Genomic DNA, 21927 nt, shown 5'->3' on the forward strand with positions numbered 1-21927 from the left:
TGAGCACCCGGCTGATGGTGCGATCCTGGGCAGATGCGGAGGCCACAGTGGCAGCCGATACAGGCGCTGCCGGAAGATCCTCAATCAGAAGGAGCGATGAAGCTGGAGCCGGGTCTTCCACAAATGCTGGAAGAGGGCAACGGCTGAGGGCGTCGGCATGGCCCATCGATTTCCCCGGGCGATGGATGAGCCGGTAGTGGTAGGCAGCCAGGAAAACAGTCCATCGCAGCATGCGTGGTGAGAGGACCGGTGGAGTTGGACGATCACCGGCGAGGAGGCCCAGGAGTGGCTTGTGGTCAGTGATGAGGTCAAAAGTCCTGCCATAGAGGTATTCATGGAACCTCTTCACTCCAGCCACAAGTGCCAATGCCTCCTTGTCGAGCTGGCTGTAATTCCGTTCCGTCAGAGATAGTGTCCTGGAAAAGTAGGCGAGCGGTGCTTCTCTTCCATCTGGAAAACGGTGACTAAGGACAGCACCGATGCCAAAAGGTGAGGCGTCGCAGGCAAGGACCAGCGGCCTGGATTCACTGTACTGTACCAGCACACTGTCTGAAGAAAGGAGAGCCTTGACCGCGTTGAAGGCCGCCGTCTCCCGATGACCCCAGGCCCAAGGCGTCTTAGTGCTAAGGAGTCGGTGAAGAGGCTCAGCCACTGTGGCTTTGTGGGGCAGGAACATGTTATAAAAGTTCAGCAGCCCCAGGAATGCCTGCAACTCCGTTTTGTTCTTTGGGGTGGGGGCCTGCTGGATAGCGCGGATCTTGGATGTGGTTGGATGAAGACCGGAGGCATCGATAAGATAGCCCAGGAACTCTACCTGTGGAACGGCGATCTGGCACTTCTCCCTCTTTACCTTGAGCCCGGCCTCCTGGAACCTGGTCAGCACGGCACGGAGGCACTCGAACAGCTGCTGGTGTGAGTCTGCAGACACCAAGACGTCATCAAAATATGGTACCACGCCCGGAAGCCCTTGCAGGAGACGCTCCATAAGGCTTTGGAAGATGCCAGGAGCCACACTCACCCCGAACTGCAACCGGCGGCAACGGAAAGCCCCCCGGTGGGTGACGATCGTCTGGGCTTCAGCAGTGGCATCATCGACTGGCAGTTGTTGATAGGCTTGGGCAAGGTCCAGCTTAGCGAAGACCTTACCCTCACCCAGGGAATGCAGCAGGTGTTGGACAACAGGAACCGGATAAGCGTGCTGCTGAAGTGCCTTGTTGATCGTGCACTTGTAGTCAGCGCAGATTCTCACCGACCCATCTGGCTTGACAGGCGTGACGATGGGGGTTTCCCACTTTGCGTGGTCAACCGGCTCCAAAACTCCTTGGGCGATCAGTTTGTCCAGTTGTTCATCCACCTTAGCCTTGAGAGCAAAGGGAACCCGGCGTGGCTTTAGCTTGATGGGGGCGACTTGTGGATCAAGGCTAAAGGAGATGGGCGTACCTGTATATTGGCCCAAGGTGCCGTCAAAAACCTCGGCAAAGTCTTTGACCAGACCCTCAGTCTCTGCGTTAGAGATGCAGTTGATGCCGGTGACTTCCAGGCCGAGGGCATCAAACCAGTCTAGCCCTAGGAGGCTTGGCCGCTGACCTTCGACCACCACCAACCGGAGCAGGCCCGAAAAATCCTTGAAGGCGATCCGGAACCGGCCAACGCCTACCACGGGAATGTCGTTTCCCTGGTAGTCTCTCAGGTGTACGCGGTGAGAGTCGAGTTGCCTTTTGGACACTCTGGGTACCAGTCTTTTAATGGTGCTCCATGACACGATGGACAGGGCAGACCCGGTGTCGATCTCCATGTCACATGGAGCTCCTTCAATGAGCACCGTGACGTTCAGCTTGCGTCGCGTAGGCGAGTCGGTTTGGCCAATCGTGGTTCCAGACGGGCAGCGGCAGTTGGTGAGAGCGAAACAACTTTCCTTGGCAGACTGGAGTGAAGACTTGGACTTGCGGATCGATGAAGGGGGGGTGTCAGACGGAGCCGATCGGCAGACCTTAGCGATGTGGCCCCTTCTGGAACACTTCCTACAGATGGCGTCTCTGAATCGACACTTGGCACGGGAATGGTTGCCTCCGCAGCCAGCACATTCCGGTTGGCCCTTGGACTTCTGTTGGAACTTCCTGCGCTCCCGCTTTGTCTGGTGCACGTCATCGTCTTCACTGGAGGATGCCTCCTCACTGCTGGCCTTTTCATGATGCACCGGAACTGGCTCCCTAGCAAGACGCGGGCTGCTGGACTTGCGGATCTCCTGGGCGGAGCGTTCAGCAGTTTCTGAGGCCACAGCCTCCTCAATGGCTTTCTGTAGCGTGAGGTCTGGCTTGGCTAGGAGGCGCCGTTGCAGATGGATGTCCCGGACCCCGCAGACGATTCGATCCATCAGGGCATCGTCTAAGTCTCGGAACTCACAGTGCATTGCAGCCTGTCGCAGGGCGGTGGTGTAGTTGTTGATTGACTCCCCCTCTGCCTGGTTCCGGTGGTAGAACGCATGGCGGGCAGCAATCTTGGACGGCTTTGGTGCGTAGTGGTTGCGGAGCTTCTCTTGGATCGTGTCCCATGGTGTTGCCTGGACTGCTTCAGGCGCAACCAACGCTCGGGCCGTCTCAAACACCTCAGGCCCACAGAGGCTGAGGAATAGGCCCCGCTTCCGCTCCTGTGATACTTCTGTCAGCTCGTTGGCTTGGAGGTAGCAGTCGAACCGAGCGAGGTAGGAGTCCCATGATTCAGAGGCTGGCGCAAACGGCGGTAGAGGCACAAGTGAAGCCATGATTCCGATGCCGGCGTGAAGGGCGATGGATGGAACACAGTGCTCTAGCCAGAACAGTCAGCTCTGAATTGGTTCTGCCCAGTGATTTCGCTCAGTGATTTCGCTCTGTGATTCAGCTCAGTGATTCAGCTCAGTTCAGAGGCTGGCCGCATCTGGCTGTGCTCTGATGTCCATCAATCCCATCCTCGTCGCCAGTGTTAGGTGGTGGGTTGACATAGCAGCCGGCACAGCGATTTCTTCAAGTAGCTCTTTATTATGGTAAGCTGGAATAGAACTAACTGCGAACAGCTCAGCCGGCCTGTATTTATAGGCAGCCGGCTGTCAACATTGTAACCACAACAGCCCAGAGTTCCCGCCTAAAATAACTGCCGCGGACCTGAGTGAAAACTATCTACAGACCTGAGTGAAAACTATATACAGTATCCCCCTGTTGGCCCAGGGTGAAACTACACTACATAACAGGGAGCAAATTACTTGGTGTGGGAAAGCACTTTGTTTATCTGTAACAAGGACTCACAGTGGAAGATCCACAGCGGTAGCATTCTTGCAATCAGCTTCCAAATTTTGTGTTAGAAAGAGGCACTAAACCTGTAACTATCCAGTGCTCTATTTCATGCTAAATGCATACAATATGTACTTTTTATGAGGACTTCAAAATAATAAGATGGAAAAGTCAGAAGGAGAAACTGACTGATTTGTCCATCCTTAATTGGAAAGAGGGAAAGAGAAGTGATCTCACAGAGGTGTTCCGGGGGGGAATTCCAGGCAGAAAGAGAAGCAAGGGAGAAGGAAACCTCTGGGTGATGGGGGTTGATCAAGACTGGGAGAAATAAATGTCATGGGCCAAAATAGAGCAGGATAGGATCACAGAGAGATAGAGGAGGGAAGGCCATGGAGAGGGGAGCTTGGAAAGGAAAGAAGGATTATGTGCTTGCTATATAAGCAAACATGAAGATATTGTAGGCATATAAAGAAGGAAGTCATGGGATAAATTATTTTGGTAGCAGAGAACTATGGTGTTTCCAGGTGACCCATTTATTGAACATTCATTTGTTTGCAGGGAGGTTAAGATAATTGGCTATTTAATGAGCATTCATTCCAATTTGTTTGCAGACAGGCTAGATGATTTTTTGTCAAAACAAGTGGTGTCTCCTATGTTCCAACACATTTCTCCCTCACTTTCTTCATTGCAAGAAGCCTGATCTTTTGGGGAAGTGGGTTTATTGCGCAAGACCTTGCAATCCACTATTCATTGTGCAACCTGAATTTTGCATGCAGAAGGTCCCAAACTCAATTCCCAGCATCCCCCAGTAAGGCTGGGAGGGACCCTTGTCTGAAATCCCGGTTTAGACCGACCAATGGTCTGTCTAGGCACTATCTGTTCTATGTGATATATGAGATTTTCTCCATTAAAGGAGGCAAATCAATGACAAAATAACTTACTGACTCCTATGGAAAAGGGCTTATGCAAATCCCAGCTGGTTTCCGTTTTGGAAATGTGTTTGATTTTTCTTGAGCATAAAAGTATGCAGAAATAGTAAATGCAAAACACACACACTGCATTCATCTTACCACCCTTTTGGCAGTCTTTTCTGCTTAACATAAAAAGCCCATGTGTGCAACTGAAAGAGGGCAGAATTATTGCGTCTTGTCCCCTAAGAGGCTCTGGCTTGCATCACAGCCAATCTCTTGGTTTTTAAATGATGTCAGCAACTTTGCTGCTTTTTAAATTAGAAAAGAAAAAGAAATCCTAGCAGAGTACCCATCTTTCTGTGTCCTGATTTTCCTTTTGAAGTATTCTGCTTGAAAATCCTGGTGATGCGCAAAGGAAAAAAAATTATGAGAGAGATCCAAGGGGAGACCTTAACCATAAACCAGGATTCAGATAACACTAAAGCAAACCTTGGTTTAGCTGCTACACCACTCTGAGCTAAAAAGACCAGAGAGGAAGAGTGTAAGTGCAAGCATATTTGAGTCACCCTGGTAAACCATGGTTTGGCTGATCGTTGTTTTTGCCAAGAATACTGGAGAGAGATAGAGATTTTAAGAATTACAGGCTCTGATAATCTACAGAAGCTTGTAATTAAAAATTGAATTTCTTCTAATGGGAAGAGGCAATGATATAAAGTGCAGCTCTTAAAGAAGACTTTGCATGTATTTGTAGGTAGCAGGGCTTCAGTCAGAAGCATAGTATTAGCCTGCTTAAGATGTTGAGCAATTTCAGAACGAAGCATAATTCTGCACAGAAAGAGTAATCACACATCTTTGCAGGGTTTTTCTGCATTATCCATCCTTCAGCTGCAGTTAGGGTGGTCAGATGCAACAGAGCACTGGGCTTGGACACCTTTAGAAGCGGGGTAAGAAAGGGGGTGTTCAGCAAGGGAAGCCTTGATGCAAATGATCTCTGCTGAAAATTCCCTCTACAACTGAGGTTGCCACTGGAACACACCCTCTTAACTAGGCCTGGGTTTCTGAGGTACTACACAAGCACAAGAGTAACTATGGCTAAGATTCCTGAGAAGCAAAGCTTTCCATTTTTTAAAAATTTTATTTTAGAGAGAGAGAGAGAGAGAGAGAGAGAGAGAGAGAACACACACGCAAACAAGGCTCAGTCCTGGTACTTACCTGGAAGTCCTATTGAATTCACTGGAACTTACGTGTGAGCAAACACACTGAGGACTGCATTGCAAGTTATTCACCCCTGTAATTACCAAGAGATGCATGAAATCACATGATCTGGCCATGTTTACTGAAAGTTGGCGGGATAACTGAGTAAGATCATGCCTGGCTGGGAACAGAGAGCTTCACTGCTGCTGCACAACTCCCAGGCGCCTCCCTTCCAATGACGAGCAGACCCAGGATTAATGAGACAGTTTTGTGAACACTGCAGAATGCACTTATGTGAAATAGGAGATATTATGCAAATGCGCTTGTGCATAATTTATACAGGTTAAAGAATTAAGTTTTTCTTGGTACAGAAATGTTGTTTTCTTTTTTTAGGGCAGAGTGCAAAGAATATTGTTTTTATTTTACAGTTGACCTCCATCAGTTGGGGATTGTGGCTACTGGGACTGGTAGGGCAGCAGGAAGGGAGGTCAACAGTAGGGGGAGCTGGAGCCAATGACAGACAGAGCCATTTGCTTCTTTGTAAGTAAGGAGGGAAGCAGGTGGGGGCTGGCTGATGGCAGTCTCAAGTTGGTGGGGCAATGCCCCGTTTGCTGATTTTGATCAGCCTCCACTGCAAAGCATACAGTCCACGTTCCACAACAATGGGCTGTGCATATCTTCAGCAGAATCACATGATAAAGCGTATCTTGGACTGTGCCACCTGAGGCTATAGATGGGGAGGGGGGAGGGGTTGGCATGCCTTAACACTCTCCCATACAAAGTAAAAACAAAACACAAAACAAGACGACTAGCACCAGGACAAGTCATCCCTGCTTTTTCTATAATGAGCTACTTTCTTTGTGCAGGAAGTTTTGTTTTTGCTTGTGGGGTGTAACCATGTAATACTCTGTCTAAACAGGAAATATTGTCAATCTTAACATTTACAGTATTGCCCTTTAAAAAAATATTACCGTTGGTTTCTTTGAATATGTAAATGAAACAGAAAGATGGGATTACTTTTTGAATGCTAAGGTTAGAGACAATATTTCACAGAATGCAATAAAGACTGCTAAATAAATATTTAACCATATGTACATTTTTTCCAAAGATCCTCTGAAATAGCTAGTGGCAGAGTTTAATCCCCTTGTTGACACTTGTAAAGATGATAAAAATTTGGGATGTGGAATTTTTTTTTAAAAAAAACAACCACTGGAAAAATTGCAAAGCATATGGAGGTTAAATTTACATTGCCATCCATATACTTTATGGTAGCTCTCTGAACTATAAGTTTTTTGTTTTGTTTTGCTGCGGCAATTGCACTGTATAATTCTCTTGAAGTTTTAGAAAAACAAGATGACTGAGGGGGACGGGATAATGATTTGTAGTTTTTATAGACCTCTATTCCCAACTCTGTTAATTGGAGATTCCTTATTTCCCTACATTTCCATCCTCCTTTAGGGACAAAACAAGTCTGATTCCCTCCCACCCACCCCAAACCAAATTAAAGCTCACTTGGTAATTTATGCAAGCTGATCTATTTGCACTGTTTACCTCACTTACATAATTTGGATTTTGGGGTTGCAGAGTTCAGATTTATTTACTGCTTGCAAACTTGAGCTTCTGGCAGAGTCAGTGCCAAAGACCCACAACTCAGGAGGATTCCCACTGAGAACAAGCCCCGGACAATGGCACCCTGCATTGTCACCTGTCTTTTGCTCTGGCCCAGAGGTGATGGGCAAGCGAGCAATGAAGGAGGTACCCGCTGCCCGCCCACTCTTTGCCTCTGCCAGGCAAGAAGGCAGTAACAGAGAGATGAAGCAGAGGAGCAGCAGCAGCTGGCAACCATGGCAGCAATGGAGTAGACTCACTAGGGGACCACTGAGGGTGCCTTTCCCAAGAGCCCCCCCCCCCAAAAAAAACCCCTCCAGAAGCCAGCACTGGTTTCTGGCCTTATGAAGTGTGCTCTTGTGAAATTCCACCATCATTTGCAGTGCTTGGCAATTCAGATATCAACAGAACAGCCCTGGCTGGAAGAACTAAATGCAGGCTTGTAAATAGCCGCTGGGCTGGTGGTCTCCTGTGGGCAGCTTTGTTGCCAGGCGACCGAATAGCAATGCATTACAAGAAACAAACTCTTTTCCTTTAGGCTACATTTCACTATATATGCAATCCAATATATACTTACTTGGGAGTAAGACCTGTTTAGCTTGAATGGGGTTTACATCCGAGTAAATATACATAGGCTCGCACTATTATTTGGTCATACGTAGGCAGGCTGGCAAGCAATTTACTTATTTTTTGTGTCTTAATAACTCGGTGCTCTTATTTGCAAGTCGGTCGGAAATAATCTGTCATCCGCTCTATGGTCTGAACGAGGCTGAGGAAGCACCGACCTCTTTGCTATGAGAGGATGAAACTCCCCCCCCCCCAGTGTGAAGGACAAAGAGTCTACACTGCATTTACCTCTGCCAGAAAGCAGCTATCTCAGATTACAGTATATACATGCAGCTCCTTTTTATATTTATTATATTATATAAAAAACAACTCTAGGCTGACAGAAAAGATGATTAATTTGAAGGTATAGCAATTTTCCTCCCAGTGCTAGGCTGACAGAGTAGGGTCAGGAAATAGGTAAAATGTTCTGTTTCACTGGACCATCTTTCCATGTGAAATGCTGCAAGCTTTCGAGCTTACACAACTTTCATCTAGGCATACAGAGTAAACAGCACAGTCTGTTGTAGATTCAAATGGATAGCTGCTGGCTTAATCTGCCATTCAAAAAACAAAGGAAGTCTTCAGCTTGGCTATTTGGGGGTAGGGAAGCAGACTGGAAAGACATTGATGGAGCACACAGATATATACATACACACACACACACATATATATATATGTACACACAGTCACAGAAATTTAAACCTTGTCTAGAAGAAAGGGCTAGAATGGCTATTTTATTTTCAGTAAGGGCAACTGCATGTGCAGTTTTATAGAGGACAGTCCTGTCCAAATCCAGTTTAAAGATAAAGTGCCAAAAGATGGGGGGAGCAAGAGGGGCATTGAAATTCCCTGTTAACCCCAGTTAGCATCTGAACAATTGATCTTACAATCATCATGGCCAACTCCCAGCATCTCCAGCCTGGGAATATTTCCTCTCTGAAGCCCCAAAGAGCCCCTGCTGGCCAGGACAGACAGTACTGAGTAGCTGGACCCAGTGGCCTGACTCAGCCAGCATAAGGCAGCTTCCTATGCCAACAGAACCTGGCAGCTCGCCACTGGGGAGGCAGGGCAGGGATCTTTGCGTCCCCCAAAAAGCACCCCCCTGGAAGAATAGTTCTTGATCACTGCTTATGGTGGCATTGCTCCATACTGGTATTTCTTTCTCAGTGCTGTCTGCTCTTGTTTGGTTTTGTTTTTCACTTTGCATTCAAACGAGAGAGAATACATGAAGCTGAGCAGCTGCCACAAAATGTGACCAGTTGGCTAAACCTGATAATCACATAGCAAGGTCATTCTAAAACAGGGGTGGAAAAGCTAGCACCCTACAGATGCTGCTGCACTGCAATCCCCATCAGCCTCAGGTACCATGGGCGATGATGGGAACTGCAGTCCAACAATATCTGGAGGGACAGACATACCGTATCCCTGATCTGAAAGAATCTTGCTGTGCAGCTCCTCAGTCAAGTCAGGATCGTGTGACTTGATGAACCAACAGGGACCTCAGTTCCTGTATACAACTTCTGTTCCAACCTATACTTCTCATTTGAAGCAACTTGTCCATCAAAATGCTTCACCTTGCCTACGTTCCTGCCTTGGTTCTTATATGGCCAGCCATTACCTGACCACCATCCCATCTTCTGATCTTACCTCTTCCTCCTCCATCCCTTGGTCCTTGTTTACCTGATCCTGTGCCTGACCTCCAGCCTATTTCACCTTTGACTATCCTGCTAGAGTAAGATCCTGGCTGCAGCCTGCCAGAAAGTTTTCCTTCTCCTTTCCCTCACCCCTATAATGGTTAGAAAAGCAGCTTGCAAGTGCCTCTGGTCTCAGCCCACTTCACCCCAAATAAACACCACCAGACAGGGAGCTTTGACTATGTCCAGCACTGCCATGCTTCCATTGGAATCACACTCAACGACTTCTTCGGAGAGCAGCCCCAGGTGCCGGACCCGACAGATGCAAAGCATCTACTCTACCACATCTGATGCTTGGCATGGACAGGATCCTGGGTTCTATGCTAGGACCTCCAGTCTCCCTATCTGCCTGAGACCGCAGGGTGCCCTTCCAGTCCACAGTACTAGACTATACTGCTAGACTATGCTGACTCGCCATTGAGTTATTTAATTTACACCCGGTCTTTTGACCCAGGCCGGTCTTCATACCAGCTCACAATCAGACACCATACGATACAATAAAACCAGTTTCAACCACAACACTCAATCTAAAACAAAATAAAATCACTTTTAATCACAGCAGAATACAGCAGTGGGAACAGCACACACATCAATTGTAAACTGATTCATCTGGCAGTCACAGTCATCAAAGGCTGGTTCAGGAATCCATGTCCATCCCTTGATGACTGTATCATTGAGCAACAACTAGCCCATATAGATAGATCTAATACCACAAACAGAGCATTTGATTCACTTGGCATTGCCTCTAAATACAGTGCCTTTTGGTGGAGGCAATTCGGTCAGCTGCTGGTCATGTAGTCACTTATTTATTTAAGCAGATTTATACCTTGCTCCCCTATTGTAGAAGCATAGAGTATACATCTGCATAAATGAAAAAGTGGAGTGCTTTACAGGTTTCCTCTGAAACAGAACCTATTAAGTTGTGGTTGTTAATATTACTATAGTATTACTTTTATTTTATACACTGCTTATATTCAAAAATGGCTTCAAAATAGTTTACAAATATAAAATCAATACATAATGAAAATACACAATAAGAAATCCATTGGGCATTAAAACATCCTTAACACTTGGGGGGCATTATTGTTTGTGTTTGTTACTGTGTTACATATTTTTGTATTTTTATACTGTAAACCTCCCTGTGATACACTATACAAATTCAATTAGTAAGTAAAATATACAATAAAGCAAACAATAAAAAGCATAACAAAACAGGTAAAAAAAACCTTCTAAAGCAATAAAATCAGAAGTTCATATCTGGAGAATGCTTGCCTAAAAAGGTATGTTTTCTATGGGACTTACTCCCAGTTAGCAGAAATACGACTACAGCTTAAATAATTAAGAATAGAAAAATCAAAATATGAATGTGTGTGAAACAGCCCCAAGTGAATAGTAATCAAGTGTTGTAACATGAATGCACAAACCAGCTCTTAATGTAATAGTATTGCAGCGTGTGATCAGACTGTTCTGCTGCTACAAACTGATTCCACAAGACTGTAAAAATCTAAATGACTTTTCACCATTTCCAGATAAGCACTGAATGAAACAGAATGGGCCAGTGCCGGAGCAGTATTTCTGGTTTCAAATTAAATTCACCTCCACTTTCTCTTGCAATAGCAGAATAAGATGACATGGGGTGAACCGGCTGTAAGAGGGGAAGGATTATTTAACGTTCAAAACCTGGAACGTGGCACAGGGCACTCTGCCAGCATTGGTACTCTTTGGGCAGCAGAGCTGAGCAGGCTATAGCCTCTGTTGACAAGTTTTCACATTTTTGTCCTTGGTGGTGACAATTATGTCTTAAAATATGCTTTGGGTGGGTCTTTGTTACAGACAAAGCCCCTCCAGAAATTGTTGGGCCAGTCTCTGAAAAATGTTGTTGTGCTAGCTTAATGTTTGGAAGGCATTTAAAAAATAGCATAAATCTGCATTTCTGGGATCAGAACTAATGCTTTTTGGGGATTCAGCAGTAAAGATAGAGATGAGCAACAGAAGCATTTGTCATGGGTGCAACCTTGCAATAAAAATATTATTACTATTACTATTACTATTACTATTACTATTACTATTACTATTATTATTATTATTATTATTACCTCACCCACTCCAGACGGCTTCCAGCTGAATATAAAACATAATAAAACATCAAATGTTGAAGTTTTACTGAGAGTAGCAGGCCAGGGAAGATACCACAATTGCAGCTACTAGTTGTCTTATGACAGTAGCCTAACACCATAAAGCATATTTAGCCACAGAGAAGAGGAAAAAACCAGAGGCACAACACACTGAGCAACAACAGCCAGAAGGCTTGTGACACAGCAGCTTCTGAGCAGGAAGAATCTACTTCAGCATCTTTAAAGGTCCACAGTTCCTGGTGTGTATTAAGTTGAAAAAGAAGACTACTTGGTTTGATTACACAGTATGTGTAATGACAAATTCTTACACGCACATTGAAACACAACACACACACACCCACACACCCCTCTCTACAACCAAGTAATGTAAGCCAGAGTCCATGAAAACACTGTTTACCTTCCTGCCGCAACAGTACCTGTTTATCAACTTGCACTGGTGTGCTTTCGAACTGCTAGATTGGCAGAAGCTGGGACAGAGCAGCAGGATTTGAACCACTGACCTTCCAATCTGCAAGCCCTAGAGGCTCAGTGGTTTAGACCACAGCGCCACCCACGTCTCACGTCATGTCAATGGAACTTCCTCCCAACCTAGGTGTGGCCGGTTTCTGCCCTGTTTTGCTTTTCAAAAGAATTATTTTCCCTTAGGTTAAATGATGAGCTGGTTTTAAATCATGTAACTGTTTATTGGTTTTACTTGGAATGTTGGATTAGGAATTATTTTATGGTTCTCTTCTCAGTGGATCTTTTTTATACCTGCTTTTGTTCTTTATGTTGTTATCGTTTGGTTGTTGGCATCTGTCTGTCTTGAGAGACAATAGCATGCGCCTCTGGGGGTGAAGTCAAACTGCTGTGTTAGAAGCACCGAAGTGACCTCCCTGGGGCACAAGCCTGGGTAGTGGGTCTGGAGGTCTTGGGCTGCCCAGGCAGCAAGACCCCCTTCTTAGCCTCGCTAATGGGGTCTGGAGGAAAGCAGAGCAAGATGCCTAGCACCATTTGGCTGCAGGAGTTGCCCTCAGGAAGCACGCAAGGCGCAATCCAGCCACCTAGGGACTCCACTCCAGATTTCTGTAGGGTTTACTCCTGAACCTTTTGTTTTCCCGAAGATAACCCCACAAGGCAGCAGAGGTTTAGGATCAAAGTTTTCCTTCTCCTAGATGGGCTACCTTCTCAGATTGACGAGTCCCATCTGCCCCTATATTAATTGTAAATTGTGTGTAATCCTGCATGGTAAGTCAATGTAACTATCCTCCACATGCAGACATTTCCCTCTCTATTGTTAGTTATGCCAATGGTATTACTTATATAGTGCAGGGAACCTTTGACCCACCAGGTGTTGCTGAACTACAACTCCCATCAGCCCTGGCAAGCATGGGATGATGAAAATTGTAGTTCAGCACCATATGGAGAGCCAAAGGTTCCCCCCACCTGCCCTAAGGATCCTACAAAGAGTACATTTTCACAAGAGTGGAAACAACAAAAGGAGACAAGCTAAGAGCAAGGGAATAGCTGCATGGGAAGATGGGGATTGTGAAGTTCACCACAAGTGGGTGGCTCTTGGCTGCTTCCCTGCAACATACACAAATCAAAAGAGGACAAGAATAGAGACAAGGGTCTATTTCCCACATTTTACTTTACAAGCTCGTAGTTCACAATTGTTCTCTCTCCCCACTTCAGCACTCCAAAAGCCACAATTTAAGCTTCCATCTTAAAATACACATGATTTTCTGTTGTCTTGGATCTTCAGATGACGGGTGGTATACAAATATAATAAAGTAATCTTTAATGACAGATGTTATTTACTATATGGCTTTTAAAAAGAACCTCAAGCTTGCTGGAGAATTAGGCAGTCCCAAATCTTGAGCTAGGAAAGGGTGGAAGAGGTAAAATTGGCTCCTAAGATATAAAAAGGCAAGTAGGAAAATCATGTGGGATTATATATATATGAACTGAGGAATTGCCTAGTTGCATCTCAGACATTACGATATGCCATCTCTCCGTTCCCATCCCTGTCTGGTCTTCAGATCTTGCCTAGCCCTGAATTATTTGGGAGTCTTCCCTGGCTTATCTCAGTAAGATAACTCAGCATCCCTCAGCCTGGGTTTAAGTCTGCAGGAACTGCCTTTGAAGACAGATCAGGACTCTGCTGGGAACGAGCAAGTGGGCAATGCAGGCCTCTGTGCAAGAGATCTGGCCTGGGCCTCTCATCCACTTTGCTGACTCGGGAAATGAAAGGGCTACGCGGACAGGATGTTCCTTCACTTCCTAGGACGCAGGTCCTGGCATTTCAGAGCAGTGCCATGTGCTCTTAAAGGGAACCTATGCAGATGTGAGAAGCTTTGTGAGAGCTCATATTAAATGGAAATAAGAGCATCTGTAAGCCAGCAGGCACCTGGCGGGGGGGGGTGACTTCCTGGTTCTCATTATGCGCCATTTTACAATCAGGGAACGTATTATTGCATTCATTCAGATTTATTTCATCTGCATAACAGTATTAGCATATGCTGATGTACAAAGCCAAACTCCTCCTATCTCTGAGCAGTGGCTCTTCTGGAAGCTGCTTTAAATGTTGGGCTGTGTCTTAAATACAACCCTGACCTCACCTTCGCCAAAACCCTGATTTATTTATTTTTTGGGGGGGTGGATCACAGAATGTTCCCAGTGTTGTAAACACATGACCAGGCCTTCTCTTGAAAAGAAAGGAGAAGAGTGGTCTTCAGAGCAGGCACAAATCAATTTTTAACATGCACAACATGTGCATTATTTATAATTCTGTGCATTTTTCCCTTCTGGTGTGAATTGGTGGAAAGTCTTCTCCTCTGGCTGCATTGAAAGAGTCTAGTGAATTTCCATCGCATAGGCAGCTTTTTTGAGACTTGAGCTGTATTTACAAACCAAATGAGAATAGGGTGAATTTTACCACTGTGTGTTTCTATTGTGATTATAGGCACACGTTTTTTCTGAGAAATGAGTTGTTATCGCAATTCCCACTTTGACCTCACTAATTTCTCAATGAGTCAGCTGCTTAGCTTGTGCCAAGCAGGTGCACCTTATCATCAACATCACTCAGTATTTCCAAGGCCGGTCAATCTCTTAACAACAATCTCTCTAGACTTCTAGTGATGGAAAAAGGCTGGTGTTTCCTGTTCTCAGCTGTGAAGTAATTTCAGCACTTACAGTCATGGACAGCAAACAGCTATTCCCCTTCCTGCCCATGCATACAAACCCCATTTTAAAAAGCCTCTTCTTTTATACAGACCTCAAAGACACACATGCAAGATGACACTCACTGACCCTGGTTCTATATGCAAAATAGCTATAATTGATTAGATTCAGCACACCATATCTACACAAATGCTTTTTAAAAGAGGGGAGGCAACACCACACCCACACCCTCATTATCATCCTTTAATTCTCTTTAGTATGGCCTCCAAAACTGAAGCAACCATTGTGTATACACAGGATTGACACATACATACAAACACGCATGCAACATCATGCCACTGTTGATACAGCGACCAACAGCTGACACTCCAGCCTGAGACTAGAGGTAGCCATTGGCATGAAACTCCCTCTTGAGGTTGTGATCCAAGATATCAGATAGTCTCCCCCAACAAAAACACATCGTATCTCCTCCTAGTTTGCATACTCCAGTTTAATTCAATGTACAAGAGGGGGCAGGGCCATTTCGCACAGTATGGGGCTGTTCTGTGGGTATGCCAAAGATGTGAAGTATATATCTAAGCATGTAAAGCCTGACTGCAACAAGTACATGTTTACAAACACACACTGTCACTCCAGTAGGCTTTTCAGCGTTCAGCTCTTGCCTGCAGAATGTACATCCCATGGCAAATCTGGCTCTCTGTATGATTGTACTGGATTCTCTGCCAGCACAGTGGCTAATAAAGGCGCTACCCCACTAAGAGAGGTAACCAGATCAGGAGGAGGAAGCTGGAGATCTCATATCCCGGGCTCTTCATTCACTGATTCAGTGGCAGGTGACTAGGCTGACATTTCCCAAGGAGAAGAGCTTCCCCATCCGCAAACAACAAGCTCTGCAAACGCCTTCCCTTTTGCTGACACCAACCGCCCTCCCTTAGCTACCAGGCAAACCTCTTTCATCCATCCATCCTCCTGCATATCCATCAGCCATCATCTCATCTTCCTCCACCCGCGCCGCCGCACACACCCCACCCTCCTCCTCCCAAGCCTGCTCTTCCCCCCCCCCCCACCTCCGCTCCCGGCTGCTCCAACCCCCAGAAAACCTCCTCCAGAAGAACCCAACCACCAATACATCACCTCTCTCACGCCCCTTCCTCGGGGAGCTCTGGCACTCCCGGTCTAAAGAGCCCCACATTGTCTCTCTCCTGACGCCGCTACTAAACGCTCCCTATCCTGTTTCCCACGCACGCACCCGCAAGCCAAGAAGCCCCTAAGCTTTCCTGCGCCCCCCTCCCTTGGGTCCAGAAGAGCCGCTGCCCCTCCCTAGGATGGCCCCAGGGCGCAAAACAGCTCTCCTGCCCGACTCTGCAGCAGTTTGGTCCTAGCAAGAAAACCTCTCCTCCTCCTCCTCCTCCTCCAGATCTGCCAAGCCGGGAAAGAGGTCCGGCCAGCATCCTCCACCCCACTCCTGGACCAGAGCCAACAAATCAAGCAACGCCACCCTGGAAGAAAGAAAGGCAGGAGCCCCGCCAGCAAACAGAGCTCGGAGCCCTGGCGAGGGCGCGCAGAGGAAGGACTCACCAAACATCTGAATGTGCCCTTTGGTGATGGGGTTGAAGCTGCCGCAGGCCAGGAGGATAACGTGAGTCTTGGTCGTCTCGGTCATGGTGCTGCCTTGCTCGCTCTCCTTTCTTGTGTGTCTCAATGGGTCTGCAGAGGGAGGGAAGGCTGCGCGCTCCCCGACGCAAGCAGCGCCCCTCCCCTCTGCGCTTAACGCATTGCGCGCCAGGCGGGAGTTGCTCGCTTCCCCAGGCCTCCGAGAGGAAGCTAGAGCTCTGGGAGGGGCAGCACCGCTGCCTGAAGCAACCCTCTTAACTTACTTTCTTTTCATAGCAGCATCGAGGTGTAAGGGACCCCGAGGGTCATCTAGTCCAACCCCTGCAACACAGCAATCTCAACACAGGGTTGCGTGCCGGATTACCAAATAGGCAGAGTAGGCCTATGGGCCCCAAGCCTTTTTGGGGCCCTGTGACAACGGATCAAAATAAAATTGAATTGATCTTGAAATAAAATTGCTTTATTAAAATGGTTGGTTGGTAAAATCAAAAACATATTAGGAGATAATTTGCGAGCCCTGCCTCACCCCCACCTCGAGAGTTTGACTGCCTAGGGGCCTCAACAGGGTTTAACCTGGCACTAACGTGGTCCCCATACCGTTTGAAACCAGACTGCACCCTCTCAGCTTTCCCAATGTGCTAGCAATTTTATTGCTGCACCAACGGCTTGTCAAGTGTCGTATTTTAGACACTACAGAAGCACACAGTTCTAGAGGTGCTGTGTCTCTCTGTGTGTGTATCTTACCTATAAGATCTAGTGGTGATGGAAGACAAGAGAAGAGGAGATGGGCACGAATTTAAGCCAATCAACAACAACCTTCATTACACTATTGTCGGGTTATACCTCAATCAGGTGATTTGTTCAGGATGTATCACTTTAAACTGCTGGTGCAGACTCATATTCTTTTAATGTTCTTAACATCAGCAATAATCATCAGCTCAGTTGGCTAGCGTGTGGTGCTCATAATGGCAAGGTTGCAGGTTCAATCTTTGTATGGCTGAATATCCCTGCATTTCAGGGGGTTGGACTAGATGTTCCTCAGGGTCCCTTCCAACTCTACAATTGTATGATTCTATGAAAATCTTTACACATAGAAAACAAGCCTGTCATGGAGATGATGAGATAGGGATGGCTGGTGCTGAATTTTCTTTGTGGAATGAATTCCTTTTTTCCTTTCGGGGGCAGCATTCTGCCATGCAAATTCTTACCTGTAACACACACACACAGGTTCCTCTCCTCAGAGAGTACTAGTCTTAAAATAAGCGGGGGGGGGGTCTTGGATTGGATTCTGAAAGAGGAACTCCTTTGTTTTGCAGATAAGCATTTGAGGCTGAGACAGGGGGAGGGGGGCAGCTAGTGAGTTCACAGCAGAGGGAAGATTTGAACTGGGTACTTCTGCCTCTGCTCAAAAACCCAAATCCCTACAAAATGCAGACTTTTCATCTCTGAGAACAATAAAGATCTACATGGAGCTATTGATCTATCGTTTCCCCTTTATGGCTCTCATTCCAAATCAGCAAAATCCCTTTTTGCTTATTGGAAAGGCTGGGATTGGGGTTTTCTTCTTCTCCATCCTGTTATTTTATAAGCTTTCCTTAGGGGCAACAGAAAGTCAAGATCATTTGCCCAAGCCAGAGAGTGTTATTAAACCCTCGGCACTGCATCAGAGGAATTCTGCTTTCTTCTTCTAAACCGGTATTTCCATAGCTATTAAAGCTGAAAAGAAAATGGTTCTGTTTTAAAATGCTCGTGATGAGCTTTCATTGAATGGAGACTGCAAGCATGCACAGGGCAGGCAAAATGTTTTCAGATTTTCTTGTTCATTTTGAAGTTCCTTCAAAGCCTCAGAGATGAAGGAAGACATCCACCAACATGGTTTTTATTTCCATATTGTGTCAGGGTTCGAGCAAGCTTAGCAGATCCTGAATCCAAGGTGCTCCATGCAGGGATTTATCCTGTGTTCCACCACCAAGCTCTCTGGTCTGAGAAGAGACCTACCAGAATAACAGCCAGACTTACCAATGAAGGTTCTCAAGAGCTACAGGGCACTGCTTAAGCCCTAAAAATCTATTTGTGAAGCTTGCTCCCTGGTCTGAACAACACAGGACTTTACTATTCCCTGTTACAGACTGTCCAGTTCAGTCCCACTCATCACAGCAGCTGCATCTGACAGGTTCTAGAAAGTGGCAGCTATTATATGGGCTTCCATATAATACAGTGCTATGTAGTTTAGCTAATATATAGAACTGTAGAGATGGAAGGGACTCCTGAGGATCATTAGTCCAACCCCCAACTTTTCTAGTAGAATAATAACCAACGCAGATTGCAATCAAGTACTACATACTACGTACTGCTTTTGAATTATGGTGCTGGAGGAGACTCTTAAGAGTTCCATGGACTGCAAGAAGATCAAACCTATCCATTCTGAAGGAAATCAGCCCTGAGTGCTCACTGGAAGGTCAGATCCTGAAGCTGAGGCTCCAATACTTTGGCCACCTCATGAGAAGAGAAGACACCCTGGAAAAGATCCTGATGCTGGGAAAGATTGAGGGCACAAGGAGAAGAGGATGAGATGGTTGGACAGTGTTCTCGAAGCTACCAACATGAGCTTGACCAAACTGCAGGAGGCAGTGGAAGACAGGAGTGCCTGGCGTCCTCTGGTCCATGGGGTCACGAAGAGTCGGACACAACTAAACAACAACAACTACATAAACTAGCATATTTTTGTATACCATTTAGGAACTTACTAAAATTAGACATCTGGAAATGCTTTTGATTAATGGATTGATTACAGTATAGCAAAGCAAAATGATAAAATTCTAGGGTTGCATAGCCAACAAAGGCAAGACTTCTGCAACTGAACTAACCATCCTCCTCTCTGCACTCTCCCCAAACCTGCTCTGTAGAGTCAGGGAAACCCCAGGACAGATTTGGAGGGCACAAACTGGAGGGAAAGGGGAATTCCATCACAGAAGCAGCAATCCTTGCAAGAATGGAACAATAGCAATAATTAAAACAGGAGGGCAGTGACAATAACACTTTGGAAAACATCATCATATTGAGGCATCTGATCAAGATCTGTATTATGAGGCATCTAATCAAGATCTGCATTTTAAAATGAGCTTAAAAAATATATTTGCCAGGCAGAGACCAGCTGAATACTCTGGCAGCTGTTTATCTTCCTGTTCAAAGGCCCCACTGATCTATAGCAGTATTTCAGGGTTGTAAAAGGAAATTACAGGCTGGGAGCAAAAGGTCACACTGACCATACAAATTACAGAATACAATCAAGCTGCAAAAACACAATTAAGCGCTGGTAAATAGTGAAATTTATTGTTTAACAGAAGACTCGAGCCATATTTTCATAAGGTTAAAGGGTAAATTGAAGAAGTTGCTTTTAGAAACAGCAGCTGGCTAGGGAAAGAGGCTTCTCTCCGAAGCTGCTTTGAAGCTTCAGAGAATTTAGAGAACTTAGCTTTCACTAAGTTCACTTTGAAAAGGCCTTTCCTTCTAAAAATCTATCTATGTTATGTATGAAATATATTGGCTTAAATGTAATTATGCAAAGGATTTAGAAAGTAAGAAATGTTAGATTCCTATGTTAGATTCTTATTTCATAGATGGTGTGTGAGAAGGTGAACTCAAGATCTCTTTAAGATAAAAAATTAAAAACCATGCACCATCTGCTTTAGCCATCTGGTTTGCAGTGAATAGGGCAACAGGGGCCAAAGGTTATCTGGTAATTAAGGTGCCTGGTCGAGGTAAATGTAAGATATATGGCTACTTGTCTGCCATTTATGGATAGAAGGAAATATAGCTCTTTGTCTCCCATAAAAGGTAATAGGAAATGGGTGTATCTTTTATGATTGGTTCTAGCAAACAACCAATAGGAATTTCAACCAGGCTGATTGGACAGAGGCAGCCAAAGGAGGAGCAAGGGGGCTGGGCTGAGGAAATATAAGTGCTGGCCATCAGGGCTGGAGTAGGCAGAGCTTTGGTATCCATATACCACTGTGTCTCTCATTTATTTGTCTGACAAATAAATTATTATTTTAATTTCTCTATTGCTGCGTTGAATATTTCATTCCAGCTAAGCGTTAACCACAAGCAGGGTGCTACATTTTATGGTGCCTCTGTGACTCGGATAAGTGGTCTGCTGGAACGCAGCCCCTTCGCCCTAGCGGGCAGGGTACAAGAGGGAGGACCACTGACCGCTTACCCAGCGCGCACTGGAACATTTTTCCAGGGGAACGCAGAAATCTCGTCTGTCTGATACCCTGCTCACTGGCGGCGACGGACCGGGGGTAACCAGAGAAATAAACAGGGAACCAGCTAAGGGTAAGTGCACAAAGGGGTTGTGGCCCTCCAATTAATTGGGAGGAAGAGAAGTCTTGAGCAAACTTCTGCGTCTCAGTAAGGGGGAACTGAGTACGCTAGGTGGTTGGGTACATCAGATGGTGGTCTGGTGGAGGAAAAGGGAAAGATTGGGAGGTAGAGTGTGGTGAAGTATCCAGCGCATTGTTTGTGTGAGAAAGTACAATCTGTAGCTGACCTGAGTGTGGAGTGGGTAGTACTTCGGTTCCCAGTAAGGCGACTTCACTGGGCAAGGAACCCCACGAAGCGAGTGTGTGAGTGACTGAGTGGATACTTCACAGGGCCATACAATGGGAGTTGGAGGTTCAAAGGGGGAAAATACACCTCTTGAATGTATGTTAAATAATTTTAAGAAAGCCTTCTCAGGAGCATATGGAGTCAAAATGACGCCAGAGCGCTTGAGAACGTTATGTGAATTAGACTGGCCAAAACAAAATACTGGATGGCCACCTCAGGGAAGTTTTGATATAAATTTAGCAAGCAAACTTTGGTCTAACATCACCAAAGAAACTGGAGGGTGCCCAGAACAATTTTCATATATAGATTCTTGGCTGAGCACATTAAATAATAATCCTCCATGGATAAGGGAATGCAAAGTCCAACAATGCAAATTATTGGCTGTAAAAGCTGAAGCTAGGAAAGGAATCTTGCCAAATAAACTCAAACCCATTTTTGAGGGACCAGAGGAAGAGGTGCTTCCACCTCCACCCTATGCTCCACATCGAGGGGAGCCTAATCCAAACACTCCACCAGTTGTAACCCCAAGGCAAGAAAGTGGAAGGAATAATGGGGCTGGAGTCACAGAGCTTGATTCCTTGATAGATTATGATAAATATCTTCAGGAAGCATTGGAGTCCTATAATAAAGCCCAAGCAGAAGTGGTTATTCCACCTGTGAGTCCCAGTAGAACTCCATCTACAGTCTCCTTTAGTGGAACAACTGATTGCCCACCCCAAACCCCTGTACATCCAAGTCCTAGAGAACTATTACAGGAGTTACAGGGAGACTTTGATCGGTCAGTAAGCAATACAGCCAGGCGTATAAAGCTGTTAAAAGAACGCCTTGGGACAGATACCATCCCCTATGATTTGAGGCCCCTAAAGCAAAGCGAAGAGAAAGGTCACGTAGTAGCCCCTCTCAGAAGAGTATTTGATGCACTTGAGGAGCCTGTGCTGGTTAACGGGCAACCCGGACCACGGCCACCTCGAACTTCGACCCTCCAGTACATTCCATTCACGACTATGGATCTGATGAATTGGAAAACACACACCCCGTCTTTCGCAGAAAAACCTCAGGCTATGATGGACTTGGTGACTTCAATAGTAAATACTCATAGTCCTACTTGGACAGATTGCCGCCAACTCCT

The 21927-nt window shown here is 45.9% G+C and overlaps 1 protein-coding gene across 1 annotated transcript in view; it reads right to left on the reverse strand.

The window, feature by feature from the left end:
* NMNAT2 (nicotinamide nucleotide adenylyltransferase 2) overlaps nt 1–16302 on the reverse strand; it is a 65872-nt gene extending 49570 nt beyond the window's left edge. Inside the window, exon 1 of the mRNA XM_081012308.1 lies at nt 16152–16302. Within this exon, the coding sequence (XP_080868434.1) occupies nt 16152–16236 (85 nt within the window). The 5' untranslated portion in view covers nt 16237–16302. The remainder of the gene's footprint in view (nt 1–16151) is intronic.
* Nucleotides 16303–21927: the final 5625 nt, after the last annotated feature.

The sequence above is a fragment of the Podarcis pityusensis genome, assembly GCF_964106645.2.
Source record: "Podarcis pityusensis genome assembly, chromosome: 6".
Taxonomy (NCBI): Eukaryota; Metazoa; Chordata; class Lepidosauria; order Squamata; family Lacertidae; genus Podarcis; species Podarcis pityusensis.